The sequence below is a fragment of the Phyllobates terribilis genome, unplaced genomic scaffold (assembly GCF_046119375.1).
Source record: "Phyllobates terribilis strain yellow unplaced genomic scaffold, ASM4611937v1 Scaffold_5__5_contigs__length_657084704, whole genome shotgun sequence".
In the NCBI taxonomy this organism is placed as follows: domain Eukaryota; kingdom Metazoa; phylum Chordata; class Amphibia; order Anura; family Dendrobatidae; genus Phyllobates; species Phyllobates terribilis.
In genome coordinates, this window is record NW_027362765.1 from 60,933,380 (window position 1) to 60,948,304 (window position 14,925).

Here is a 14,925-nt window from a genome sequence, read left to right on the forward strand (position 1 = left end):
ATGTTTTATACTTTGTGGAGATGACAGGATAAAGCTGATCATAGACATTAGATGTTGTCTGGATCTACTCACAATTGTGTGGTCATGGAGACTGCTGGTTAGAATTAGGATCTGACAGGTTGGATTTATGATAACTACTGCTGTCATTTTTTGATTATTATGATAATTTATGATCTTTTCTGTTCTTCTGAATCATTTCTTTAGTACTTATGCATCTGTTTCAGGGTGAAGATGTGACCCATATTAATACTACAGAGACATATGTGAGGGATAATGAGCGGTGTAAAGAGGAGATTCCTACAGATAACCACACAGGTGAGTGTAACCTAAAAAACAATCAGTGCCCAAAACGCGTGTTGGGTTGGCACCATCCCAGAGAGAAGACACGTCTATTATGGGTATTTATTATTTATGCTCCATGATTGTGAACATAATAATATAGGATTATTCTTGTGACATGTTCTAACATATCATCTCTTGCACATATCTGGCCAATTTACATTATCAGTGTTGCGGCACATAATTACTATATTACATTATATGGTGACCTTCTGCAGACTTCTCAAATGTCTGGTATTACCCTGTTTTTTTGTAAACCTACTACCATCCGCTCTGATCATTACACAGTATATTTTTCCCCTTATTAGATACTTTGGCTATGTGTCTGTATTTTTTAAATCTTAAACTGATTTTGGTTCCCTTTGTACAAAAATGACTATCATGTTTATATTTTCTGACATCTTCCCTCTTGCCTCTGGTGATTTTATTTTCCTTCCTGTAGTATATTGACTCACTTGGCTTCTTGGAGTCGGAGCTGCCGCCTTGCCACAAGCCGCCTGTGTGAGCAATTTAATCTGCTGTTGTCTGTGCTGGACTTGCTGCTGGTGTTGCTGGATCTGTTGTATAAGCAGCTTACTTGTATCCTGAAGTGCCAGCTGTTGTTGATGTTAGGCTTGCATCAGGTGTTTAATCAGGTCCTCCATGCTGTGTGACTTTGCTTGCTGGCTTATGGCCGCCTTCACCCAAGACATGCAGTAGCTCTGTAGCAGTCACACGTGTTCCCTGGGAACGCAGCCTGCATTCTCCACCAATTGTGGTAGATAGACTCACTCTGCTTCTTAAAGAGGTAGTCACAGGAACATTTTTCGTTTAAGTTTTCAACTGGTTTATTAAAAACGTACTCCATAAACCAGAGCAAAATTAGGTAAACAAACACGGCCCTTATGGCATAACGGGGAAAAAAAAATAACATACAGTACACTCGGTGGCTACGGTGATCCATCCCCTCAGGGGAACAAAAACAAGGTTCAGTTTCTCTTTAACATGAGCACAGCTCTGGAGTTCTCATCTCCAGACATGCTGAACCCTGAATGAGTTCAAAGGCTGCACATTTACTTTCTAGACCACACTCTGGAGTGGAGATATGGTGAACAGCCTCCCACCCACTTTTTAGCTGTTCACAAAAACCCAGTCCTTAATATGGCCGATTAACACCTCTCAGCACTTAGTATGCTGGAGCATTTTTCCAGGTTTATATCACTGAGGTTAACATACTGAGTGACACATATCTCCCCTCCAGTATTTTACCAGTGACCTTCTCACATTCCACTTGATAAGGGATGAGCGAACGTGATAATCGGTTATCACTGGAGTATCTGGGTGCTCAGATGTGCTCATTGGGCAGTGCTCAACTTCAAACTCAAATTCCTACCCCGTATCTTTGGCGCCTGTTGTGCAGCAAATAAGTGTTCAGGGATTGCCTGTGAGTCACTGTAATGCAATAGCCATCTTGGTAGTAGCATTACTGTGATTGGCTGGCCGTCTGATATCATCAGAGATTATAAAAGGACAGGCACCGCCCAGCTCGGCACACTAACGCCATTGCACAGATCAGGGACAGTTCATATTGAAGGGAGAGAGTGATCGTCCAGGCCTGTGTGTGCACAGTATAACGAATCAGAGTCCTGTACTGTTGATACTGGTGCTGAAGCAGAACCATCATACTAAGAGCCCTTGTCAGCGCTAATAATTTGCTTTGCTGTTTGTGTCACATACATTCCGCATTTAGTGTAGGGAACGAGAGCGGGTCTCAGGTGCAGGGAGAGTGACAGAATACAGTCTGTAGACAGGGATTAGGGCTGCGCAGTCCGTTGGTAAATATATGGCTGCAGCTTTTTTGGGGGGGAGGTGGTGGGTGGGCTGAAATAATTTTAGATATTTTGCTCCATCGAGTATTACGTTCTTTGAGGTCATTCTTTGTGTTATATAACACTCTCAAAAATCGTTGAAACTTTTTCCTGGGTTAAATTTGTTACTCATACACTATTCCATAGTGTCGAGTACATCTCTGTGTTCTCTAAAACTGAGAAAAAGCTTTTAAAAATTTTGTAGGGTTACATTTCTCAGCCATACAGTGCTCCATGTTCTGGAGTACATGTTGTTTTTATATAACTTTCAATAAACTTTTATTGTTATTATATTGCTCACCCATAGACTATTCTGTGGTCTGGAGTACATTTCGTCATTTCGTTGGTATATAACCCTCAAAAAACGTGTTCAAAAATTTTATCGGTATTATATTGCTCACCCATAGACTATTCTGTGGTTTTGAGTTCATTTCATTGGTATATAACTCTCAAAAAACTTGTTCAAAAAGTTTACCGGTATTATATTGCTTATCTATACAGTATAACGTGTTCTGGGGTACGTTTCATTAGTATATAATACTTCAAAAAAGCATTCCAAAAATTTGAGGGATTGAATTGGTATAGTAAGCTATAAAGTGTAACGTGCTTACTGGGCGCCATGGCAAGAAAGATGGCTGAATTCCGCGAGACTCCCGAGGGAGTGACCGGAGGAATATCGGAGCCAGACCAAGCTGGCGCTACAGCGAATTGGCAAGAGCCTGTGATCCGTAACCAGCCACTTTACCAGAACTACCAAGGCCCAAACCCAGGCTGCAGCTTTCACCGCTGGGGTTTTTGCGGACTGCATACAGGAGAGCCAAGAACAAGCAACTAGTGAGCGGGGCCAACGCTGGTCGGAAGAGAGAAGTAGGCGAGCCAGAACCAGGCAGGGCTAGAGAAATGCTAACAGGCCCACTAGCCGCAAGGTATTGACAGTTGGCATCCTGGAGGAAGGATATTACGTACGACCGGCAGCAGAGAAGGGGGTCTATCAAACAGTTTGAACCCATCATCACATCTCGTTCAACCAGCAGGCGGTAGAGACAAAACGTATGCATCGAAGGGTGCAAGTGCTGACATCTGGAACCAGGTTCACGTTCTTCAAAATGGAGAGTCAACATAGCTGGTATGCGGTGTGTGTGATACCAGAAAGAAGGGAGAAAGATGAACCCTTCTTGAGAAATGAACGGGCCCGGGAGAGACTTCTCGAGGCGGATCGTATTATCCTTGGGGTTCCCCACCTTTTATACAGGAGCAGGTGATGGTGCATGTGACACAGGGAGCTGTCGCCCATTTCTACATGTCGGGGGCTCCAGCACTACCTGAACCCGAGTCTCTTACAGCCCAAGCACCTGGAAATCGGGCTCCAGGAAGCAAGTAGAGGCAGTCCCTCCAGCCTCACGAGGAAGGAGAAGAAGAAGCAGACACCTGAGGAGGATTACTGTATTCTCCTGCTTAGAATTTTCTACTGGCTTTGTACTTTGTTCAAAACCTTAATGAGTGTAGAAGTACATGAAGTACACTATCAAAATATTTATGTTTAAAACATTTTTATGGATTCCATTAGTCATCCATACAGTTTAACATGGTTACTGTTACATTACAGCGGTATAGAAAAGTAAATAAAAAAAATTACAATTGTTTTTAGGGATTCAATTAGTCATTCATACAGTTTAACGTGCTTTCTGTAAAATTACAGTGGCTTAAAATTTTTAAAAACCACTATGCCGTGGAGGTGTTGTGCAGCCCTCCCACTAGCGTCTTGTCTGAACTAATTTTATGTGCCACAGGGGGGTCATAACAGACAGGTATTTTCGCCTGTCAACAGAAAGTGCTGACAGGCTCACTATGATAACAATGAACAAAGCATGGCTTAGACCTCGCTTTTACACAACACCAGATGACAGCAGCACATAAAGTGTTTTTAATGTTATATTGGAATGAGGGCCACCAGTTGTTGCCTTCTAGGGCCTATGGATTTTAAATTGTTGGCTGGATTTGCACTTATTGAATGGCCGTTTTGAGGCTAGGAGTACCACTACATGACAATTTGAACAGAATGTGTATGAGATCCTCCTTTATGTCTAATACAGGGCGTATTTGAGTCCCTGGTTTTGGCAATTCTTGCTTCCTTCATAAATTACACTGAAATGTCCTATTTTTTAATAAAAATTCAATTTTGGTTTACCTAAATTATATTTTTTTGTTAAATCCTTTTTAAATGTTGCCTTATATACAATGTTTCTTAAGATTTTTTTTCCTGTAAAATGCAATTTCTCATTCTTTTGGAATGTTTTGTCAGCCTTTAAAGTGGAGTAAAAGTGTGACTGCATTGTTCTCAGCAGTGATCTGGGAGTCAGGGATGCTTTCAGGGGTCTTCCCCATGATGTTCTCCTTCCATTCAGCAGTTTTCCCATCCATTTGAACATTTTCAGTGCCCCCCAGACCTCGTTGTAGGGTCTGCCGGAAAAAATGCTTGAATTTCCCATTGACTCCCATTATACTCATTATTCGAAAGGAGCACCTGAGCATTAGGAATTGTTCATTGATCATTTTAGCGTTTGCTCATCTATACACATGATCCATTTTTATTACTCTATATTTAACATGTTTGACAAAAGATTTGATAGGAAGGAAGAAAAAGATATTGATAATAATAATAATATAATAATAATTTTTCTTTTTATAGCGCCAACATATTCTGCAGCACTTTACAATTTTAGGGGGGACTTATACAGAAAATACAGAATAAGCATATCTCATGTCGAAAGGAATGAGGGCCTTTACTATATTGAGAGATATATAGATATATATACAGTACAGACCAAAAGTTTGGACACACCTTCTCATTTAAAGATTTTTCTGTATTTTCATGACTTTGAAAATTGTACATTCACACTGAAGGCATCAAAACTATGAATTAACACATGTGGAATTATATACTTAACAAAAAAGTGTAAAACAACTCAAAATATGTCTTATATTCTAGGTTCTTCAAAGTAGCCACTTTTTGCTTTGATGCCTGCTTTGCACACTCTTGGCATTCTCTTGATGAGCTTCAAGAGGTAGAAAAAAGAGAGGGGTCGCTCACTGGTCTATTCGGGTGCTCTGAAGAAAAAAGTAATCTCAATTGCAAAAAGAACTTCGGCACTCCATACATGAATATATAAGAAATATTGTATCTAGACTAATGTCACCTTGAAAAATGAAGGTTTTTTGCGCATAATTTGGCCAATTTATGTGTGCCCATCAACCACGACAAGGTCACCTTCGTATGATGGGAAACTACGCTATGCTACCACTGGATATGCCACTCTTGGGCCGTAAGCCTGTATGAACAATATGTCTCTGCTTGGGCTTTTAACCTACAATGTATGGGCTGGTAGAGCTAGTTAAAACCACCTGTGACTGAATGGGAGGGACACATGGTCAGAAAAAAGGCTCTCAAACTTCTAATAGTGTGAACACGTACCTGCTGCAATGTTCCAGGAGCGGGATCCCAAAAATGATTAATAGAAAAAAGAGAGGGGTCGCTCACTGGTCTATTCGGGTGCTCTGAAGAAAAAAGTAATCTCAATTGCAAAAAGAACTTCGGCACTCCATACATGAATATATAAGAAATATTGTATCTAGACTAATGTCACTTTGAAAAATGAAGGTTTTCTGCGCATAATTTGGCCAATTTATGTGTGCCCATCAACCACGACAAGGTCAACTTCGTATGATGGGAAACTACGCTACGCTACCACTGGATATGCCACTCTTGGGCTGTAAGCCTGTATGAACAATATGTCTCTGCTTGGGCTTTTAACCTACAATGTATGGGCTGGTAGAGCTAGTTAAAACCACCTGTGACTGAATGGGAGGGACTCATGGTCAGAAAAAAGGCTGTTAAACTTCTAATAGTGTGAACATGTACCTGCTGCAATGTTCCAGGAGCGGGATCCCTTGTTGGCCCTTTTGCCTTCACTCTGCGGTCCAGCTCTCCCCAAACCATCTCGATTGGGTTCAGGTCTGGTGACTGTGGAGGCCAGGTCATCTGGCTTAGCACCCCATCACTCTCCCTCTTGGTCAAATAGCCCTTACACAGCCTGGAGGTGTGTTTGGGGTCATTGTCCTGTTGAAAAATAAATGATGGTCCAACTAAACGCAAACCGGATGGAATAGCATGCCGCTGCAAGATGCTGTGGTAGCCATGCTGGTTCAGTATGCCTTCAATTTTGAATAAATCCCCAACAGTGTCACCAGCAAAGCACCCCACACCATCACACCTCCTCCTCCATGCTTCACGGTGGGAACCAGGCATGTAGAGTCCATCCGTTCACCTTTTCTGCATCGCACAAAGACACGGTGATTGGAAACAAAGATCTCAAATTTGGACTCATCAGACCAAAGCACAGATTTCCACTGGTCTAATGTCCATTCCTTGTGTTCTTTAGCCCAAACAAGTCTCTTCTGCTTGTTGCCTGTCCTTAGCAGTGGTTTCCTAGCAGCTATTTTACCATGAAGGCCTGCTGCACAAAGTCTCCTCTTAACAGTTGGTGTAGAGATGTGTCTGCTGCTAGAACTCTGTGTGGCATTGACCTGGTCTCTAATCTGAGCTGCTGTTAACCTGCGATTTCTCAGGCTGGTGACTCGGATAAACTTATCCTCAGAATCAGAGGTGACTCTTGGTCTTCCTTTCCTGGGGCGGTCCTCATGTGAGCCAGTTTCTTTGTAGCGCTTGATGGTTTTTTGAACTGCACTTGAGGACACTTTCAAAGTTTTCCCAATTTTTCGGACTGACTGACCTTAATTTCTTAAAGTAATGATGGCCACTCGTTTTTCTTTACTTAGCTGCTTTTTTCTTGCCATAATACAAATTCTAACAGTCTATTCAGTAGGACTATCAGCTGTGTATCCACCAGACTTCTGCACAACACAACTTATGGTCCCAACCCCATTTATAAGGCAATAAATCCCACTTATTAAACCTTACAGGGCACACCTGTGAAGTGAAAACCATTTCCGGTGACTACCTCTTGAAGCTCATCAAGAGAATGCCAAGAGTGTGCAAAGCAGTCATCAAAGCAAAAGGTGGCTACTTTGAAGAACCAAGAATATAAGACATATTTTCAGTTGTTTCACACTTTTTTGTTAAGTATATAATTCCACATGTGTTAATTCATAGTTTTGATGCCTTAAGTATGAATGTACAATTTTCAAAGTCATGAAAATACAGAAAAATCTTTAAATGAGGTGTGTCCAAACTTTTGGCCTGTACTGTGTGTGTGTGTGTGTGTATATATATATATATATATATATACTGACTATGTACTATAGTGATAGTTTAATTCACTTTTTTACTTATTCTGGTATCAATTGTTTTTTAGGTTAAAGCTCTCTAATCATGGCGCTTATTTGGTACCATGACATATCAGGCATTTAACAGTTTTCGTTCTTTTTTTTCGCCACTTTTGATGCAGAAGAAATACTTCGTATTCACAGTTCTGTTTATACAGGACACTCAGTGGACGTCTCTTAATATATTTTTGAAGTTTGTCAGTGTCAGGGATTTGAATTCCGGACCCCTGGGGGGCGTGGCTAGCAGGGGAAGGAACAGTATGCATGGTTAAGAGCTCCTCAAGTAATCCTCTAACATCTCCGCAAATAAGCAGGAATAAACTATTAATCAATGCCTGGAAGACTCTGGAGAGGTGCTGCGAAGCCTAAGCACTCTCTTATATGGACTATCTTTCTTAGGAAAGCAACGGAGCCTTGCGGACTGTATATAGGCCCGAAGTCATACTGAGGCCTACCTGCGGGCCCAAAGCCTTTCCTCATCCTAACAGCTCTTGGGACCGCTGAGGGGAGTCGTAACCGCGTCACTCGTCGCTGCAGACACAGTCCGGCGAGGACTGTTCTGAGGCCGAGGGGAGCGGGAGAAGGAGTGAGGTGAGCAGGGGACGTCGGAACTGCGAGTCGTCGCTCGTGCTGTGACCGACGGCCTGCCCGTGTCATTCTCGCCCCCTCTCCCCCCCCCCCCCCCCCCCTCTTCCATACAGTGCCACCAACTTACACCTACTGGAAAGGACAGGAGAAAACCGATTCCTTAAACGGGGTCTCACCTGGCGCGGTCCGCGCATACAGCGGTCACAAACATGCGGCTGGGAGAGGAGGTGCGGTGTCGCTGGGCGCCGCCATTTTGCGGCACGTGTGGTTCGGACCGGTGCCTGGGACAGTGGGGCCTTGGTGCCGTTCTACCGGTCCACGTGTGCTCCCCCGATTCTACGATCCGCAAAAGACACCAGAGGGACCAGTGCTGGCCGGACTTGCATACAGGAGAAGCCCCCAGTGAACGCCTAAGGACAACAAAGGGAAGGAGACAAAGGAGTCCCTGAGGTACTGTGCAGAGCCTCACCTGCGGCCGCAGGACACTTCGACACCCCTTCACAGCCGTTGCACCCCTCTCCTCCAGCTCTCACTCTCACAAATACCCCAAACTCTCCTACAAACAATATTTTTACAGAGAGGGAGACACTGGCTACCACTAAGTGCATTAGGAAGGAGAGAGTAAATAAAAGTATCAGAGACAAAGATAGCCCCTTCTGCCTATCTCATTATACAGGATCGCACTTCTTATGAACACCATAGGCCATTACAACTACCTTCCAGTCTCAGTATGGAAAATAACAAGATCATTATATTTGCAACAACCAATATCTGAGCCAGAGCTCTGATGCCATCTAGTGGTCAAAGAAGAATCAGACACCCACCACCAAAGAAGGAGCTAAGCAGTCTCATTACAACTAACAAACCCTGAACAGGCTATGACCCGATCCAATTAAAAGTCTCCGATTCCGGTGACTACCTCTTGAAGCTCATCAAGAGAATGCCAAGAGTGTGCAAAGCAATCATCAAAGCAAAAGGTGGCTACTTTGAAGAACCTAAAATATAAGACATATTTTCAGTTGTTTCACACTTTTTTGTTAAGTATATAATTCCACATGTGTTAATTCATAGTTTTGATGCCTTCAGTGTGAATGTACAATTTTCATAGTCAAGAAAATATAGAAAAATCTTTAAATGAAAAGGTGTGTCCAAACTTTTGGTGTGTACTGTAGGCAAAAGGAGATTCAATCGTAGTTCTTTTTTTTTTTTTTCCCCGTAACAAATCCTATCATGTAAACGTTAACCATGGGGAAATCGGGAGTTAAAACACCTCGAATGGCTTCTAAACCAACCAAAGCTGTCACACAAGCAGACGTGGACAAATTCTTGAAAAAACAAGCAGGAATACCAGACTTTGACAAATCCTCGAAATGCAATGACCCACATCAAGAGGAGGACTCAGACGCTCTCCCAGAAAGTGATTCAAATATGGGAGGGGACATGAGAGACAACACTGTAACCCGCTCATTTATAAAGAGAATCCTGTCCAAATCGTTAGAACCCATCTGCAAGGAACTAGCAGAGATCAAACATGACCTAGTACAACAGGGCCACAGATTGGAAACAGTAGAACATAATCAAGCTACCATGACACATCATACCAATAACCTATTGGACTGCCTTATTTTGCATGAAACTCAGCTTCTGAACATACAATCCACAATAGAAGATCATGAGAACCGAGAACGAAGAAACAACATCCGCATTAAGGGCCTACCTGAATTGATCGCCCCAGAAGCCTTAAACACAGCAGCAAAAGAAATTTTCAGTAAACTTCTACTCGAGGAAGACCCTAAAGACTTGGAACTGATTAGAGTACATAAGTCTCTAAGGCCCAAACAAAAACAGAATGAACGTCTGCGAGACATTCTTTGCCTATTCGTAGATTATAGAACAAAGGACCTTATTCTACGCAGAGCTCGAGAAGTAGAGGAGATAACATGCGAAGAGACCCAACTAAAACTCTTCCAAGATTTATTGGCCCTACTACAAAAAGGCCACCGCTTCAGATGGCTTTTTCCCTTTGGCCTGCTCATCACGGCAGGAGATAAGAAACTCTCTGTCAGATCCTCCACTGAAATTAAAGAGGCCTGTAAGTTACTGGATATTTCACTAACATCCTATCCAGACTTGGAGGAATTCCACTCAGCCTCCCTACATCATCCCCTGCAAAACCCATCTGCATGGCAACAAGCTGGATCTTCCAAATCTCAGAGACAAAAAAGGAAATCAGCCAGAATAATGCCATCCATCCAAAGAAGGAACCGGAGCAACATGAGCAAGAAACCTTTAATCCCCCAAGCTAATATCTTCTACTGGTTGCAAATGTTTTTCTATGGTTATAAAATCTGCTTGATAATCAACAATTCAGTCTTGACTCCCCATGTCGAATAAACCCCCCCCCCCTTTTCATCTCCTCCCTACCCCGCCCCCCCACCACTTCCCCTACTCTACTGTTACCCTCTCCTCATCGCCACAATCCTTCATCCACCAGCCCCTCCCTTTCTCTTTGTTCTGTTTCTTTTTCTTGGGACTACTACCACCCCTTTTTCTCCTAACCCACCCCTCCCCCCCCTCCCACGCCTCCCTAACCCAACCTTTAAGAAGCTGTCGTTGTTTTAATGATGGGATAAGTAACTTGTATCTCCCTAAGAGCCTACAGAAATTGGGAGACATCGTTCAAATCTATAGGATTGTGTTATGTTAAACTGGTTATTAATCGTAATGTTTTTTCTTTCACATCTAACCCCCTCTTCCTTTCCTAACCTCTCCAACCCATACCCTACAACTCCTACCTGCCAGGATAAGAGTACACACCCAGGTGGTCAACAATCCAGTCGCCAGTCTCAATGTTACACTCCGCACAACGATGGACTCACAAGATAAGGTATACACCATCGCCACTCTTAACGCTAAGGGGCTAAATTCTCCAGTAAATAGATGACACACACTAAATCTACTTAAAAAACAGAAAGCAAGACATCCTGTTAATTCAGGAAACACACTTCAAACTTTCCAAACTCCCTAATTTTGAACAAACGCACTATGACACATGGTTCCATGCCACCTCTACACAAACAGGGTCGAGAGGCATCTCAATAGCAATCGGAGTACCCTTCCAGAACCGAGAAACCCTCATAGATGTGAATGGACATTTCATTTTCATAAAAGGACTATTATCAGGAAATCTAGTAACAATATGCAGTCTACACGCCTCTAATAAAAAGCTTATGAAATGGCTTAGCGACCTTGAGGAAAATTAGCGAATTCAGAGAGGGAGTCCTTATTATAGGAGGGAACCTCAACGTAGCTTTGGAACCCCTAATAGACACCACAAAAAAAGAAAAGTAAATTCTCCCAGAGAGATTTAAATAGAATAAAATCACATATTCAGTCACTACAAATGATTGACATGTGGAGGTACATGCTCCCAAATGATCGTGATTACACCTTCTACTCTCACCCGCACAAATCCTACCATAGAATTGACTACTTACTAGCGCCTAAAAATACTTTCTCCATGATTAAAAAATCCTCAATACTACCGAATGTGTACTCCGATCACTCTATAGTAACCTTAGAGATGACGCTACACAAACCGTACCCCACTCATAGATTGTGGCGGCTCAATGAATCGGTGCTAAACTTACCTAATGCCCATGATCGCATCACCAAGGTACTGAATCAGTACTTTGAGCAAAATGACAATGGTGAGGTTTCGGCGCCGATTTTGTGGGAAGCTCACAAATTTGTGATGAGAGGACAGCTGATATCTATTAACACATTTGTTAACAAACAAAAGCAACATCGAATAAATACATTATATATGGAAATTTTTGACCTTGAACTCAAACATAAGAAGCACATGGACCCTCAAGCGCTAAGGCTGCTATCCCAAAAAAGACAACAGCTTAAAGATATTTTAAACGTTGGAGCTGCAAAATGGTATGCATCTTGGCGAAATAGAATGTATGTACATGGCGATATAGCATCTAAATTTATGCTCTCAAGAATTAGGCAAAGACAACCCTGAACTTACATACACTCAATTAAAAGCCCAAGAGGGACCTCCATGTCTAATTATGACCAGATAGAAATGGAATTTTTAAACTACTATAAGCAATTGTATAATTTACGACCAAATGAAAACTCTAGGGAAAAAGCAGAAAGGAGACATAAAATTCAATCCTTCTTATCCAAACTAGACATACCAAAAATTACAACCCTAACAAAACAGCAGCTAACTAGACCCTTCCAAATAAATGAGCTCTGGTCTGCCCTGTCAAGATGCCCTTCAGGCAAAGCACCCGGCCCAGACGGCTTTACAGCCACATATTACAAGTTGTTCCCTTCGATCCTCTTCCCTTGCCTGCTGGCTTCATTCAATTCATTATTAGATGGCGACCAGTTCCCGGCTCAAGCTCTTGAAGCCAGAATATCCTTGATTTATAAGGAGGGTAAAGATCAGGAACTGTGTAGTAGCTATCGACCAATTTCTTTATTACACGTGGATTTAAAACTATTCGCCAGTTTGATCGCTGGTCGTGTTTCAAAACTCCTTTCCAATATAATATCTTCGAGCCAGACAGGCTTTGTAGGAGCAAGAGAAGGAAGAGATTATGCCCATAAAATACTATACCTAATGCATTATGTTAACAAACAGAAACTTCCCCTAGTGTTGCTGGGGACTGATTTTGAGAAGGCCTTTGACAGGGTGGACTGGACCTATCTGGAAGAAACACTCCTTAGCTTTGACTTTCCAGCTCAACTAGTCAAGGCCATCCTAAGTATGTATAAAAACCCCTCAGCTCACATCAGAATCAATGGCTCTTTAACGGAACCATTCACCATCAATAATGGCACGAGACAGGGGAGCCCACTATCGCCGATATTATTTATTCTAATGTTGGAACCTCTTTTAGCAGCAATACAACTCAACAGGGAAATAACGGGTGTTACAGTAGACAAAACACAGCACAAAACAGCTGCTTTTGCAGATGACTTACTAATCCTTATGTCCAACCCTATTAAAAGCTTCCTGACCTTAATACAGATATTAAAGGAATATAGTTCATTAACCAACTTTAAGGTGAATATGTCAAAGTCAGAAGTGCTAGACTTGAATACCCCCCCCCCATACATTATCCAAACTGAAATCTTCATACGCCTTTTCCTGGCCCAAACATTACATATCTTATTTAGGTATCAAATTGAGCAGATCCCAAAAGGACCTATTATCCCTTAACTACCATCCGTATTAAAGTAACCAAAACTATTAAAACATGGCGGGACTCCTTCCTCTCCCGGACAGGATGTAAGCATATACTTAAAAGTTTAATTCTCCCAAAATTCATATATCTATTTTCTATGCTTCCTATCCAAATACCAGATTCTTACCTCAAAAAAGTAAACTCACTTTTTTTTTCCTATATATGGAAAACCGCAAAACCCCGCATAAATGCACTGACACTGATGCTAAACAGATCGAATGGAGGCATGGGAGCACCGGACATTAGGACTTATTACTTCGCGGCAGTACTCTCAAGGTCAGTAGATATAATCCGGAATAACCGAAATAAGCCTTGGTTTGATATAGAAAATACACTGTCCTCGCACCCGCTTAGGTCAATACTATTAACCTACTCTAAGGAATACCCTTATCACACCCAAAACAATCCTCTAACCTGTACGATTCTCAAAACATGGTCAAAATTCCATAAACTACTAGTTCCACCCTCAACTCCGTTATTGAAACTATCTGATGTCCTGATGAGAGCGGAACAATTGACAAACACAAACGATAAACACATCTCTCAGATAATATTACAATTGACCAGATTTTAACCGATGGAGCCCTCCTCTCCTTCCCTGATCTGCAAAAGCTCCCAGGTCTGTCGAACCTCAACTTTCTCCAATATAACTCAGTTAAGAACATACTTCAAAAAACTCATTATACCTTAGATATAACATGTAAATTAACCCCATTTGAGGTACTATGTGCTAGAAGCTCTAAACATACTAAAATCCTCTCCACGATCTACCAGTCCCTCCAGACAAGTGACTTGTGTCTGAAAAGAGCATACATTATTAATTGGGAGAAAGATCTGGGATACCAGTTTACGCCCGAGCAAACCCTTTATATCTACAAACACTCTCAGGGACCGACAAGCTGTGTAAAAATCCAAGAAAACTCCTATAAAGTAATAACCAGATGGTACATTTCACCTCTTCAATCGAAGATCTGGAAACCTAATGCACAGACCAATTGCTGGAGGTGTGGGGAGGTCGATGGGCGCTTCTTCCTTTTATGGTGGCAATATTCTGTTCTGTGCTCCTTTTGGGATATGACAGAGAACACTATTCAAGAAATTACAGGACGTCCAACTACTCTAACCCCTGAGGTGGCTCTCCTAAACTTCCCCATATGGCCAGACCACAAAAAATCTTCAACTATAGCCCTAAATATTCTGGCCGCATCAAAAATACTTATTCCCACCTACTGGAGGTCTCGTCTCACCCCATCGAAGCACCAACTAACAGAAAAAATAGACCAACTATATCGTGTAGCGGAGATAGCAGCGGAAGTCAATCATACCCAGAAGGCATTCGCAGAATACTGGTGCCCCTGGATAACACACAGAGATAATTATAGATCGATACAGCCCTAAAACAAACCTAAGTTAACAAATACCAGCTTAGTAAAAGATCACCCCCCCTCACCACACCCCTATCCCCCCCTGCTCTATCCTTGTTTAACTTGTGCTCTATACGTTTTCTAGTTTGTACTACCATTCTAAATTTATTCGTA

General features: G+C 42.1%; 2 protein-coding genes across 3 annotated transcripts in view; both read left to right on the forward strand.

Moving 5' to 3' along the window:
* LOC141272008 (uncharacterized) overlaps window positions 1–14,925 on the forward strand; it is a 326,760-nt gene that overhangs the window by 204,095 nt on the left and 107,740 nt on the right. The gene's annotated exons all lie outside the window — the stretch shown is intronic.
* The window catches only part of LOC141272010 (uncharacterized), a 31,169-nt gene that overhangs the window by 12,792 nt on the left and 3,452 nt on the right, over window positions 1–14,925 (forward strand). For both annotated transcript variants that reach the window (XM_073682288.1, XM_073682289.1), the window contains one exon: window positions 225–315. In XM_073682288.1, coding sequence (XP_073538389.1) covers window positions 225–315 — 91 coding nt within the window. The remainder of the gene's footprint in view (window positions 1–224; window positions 316–14,925) is intronic.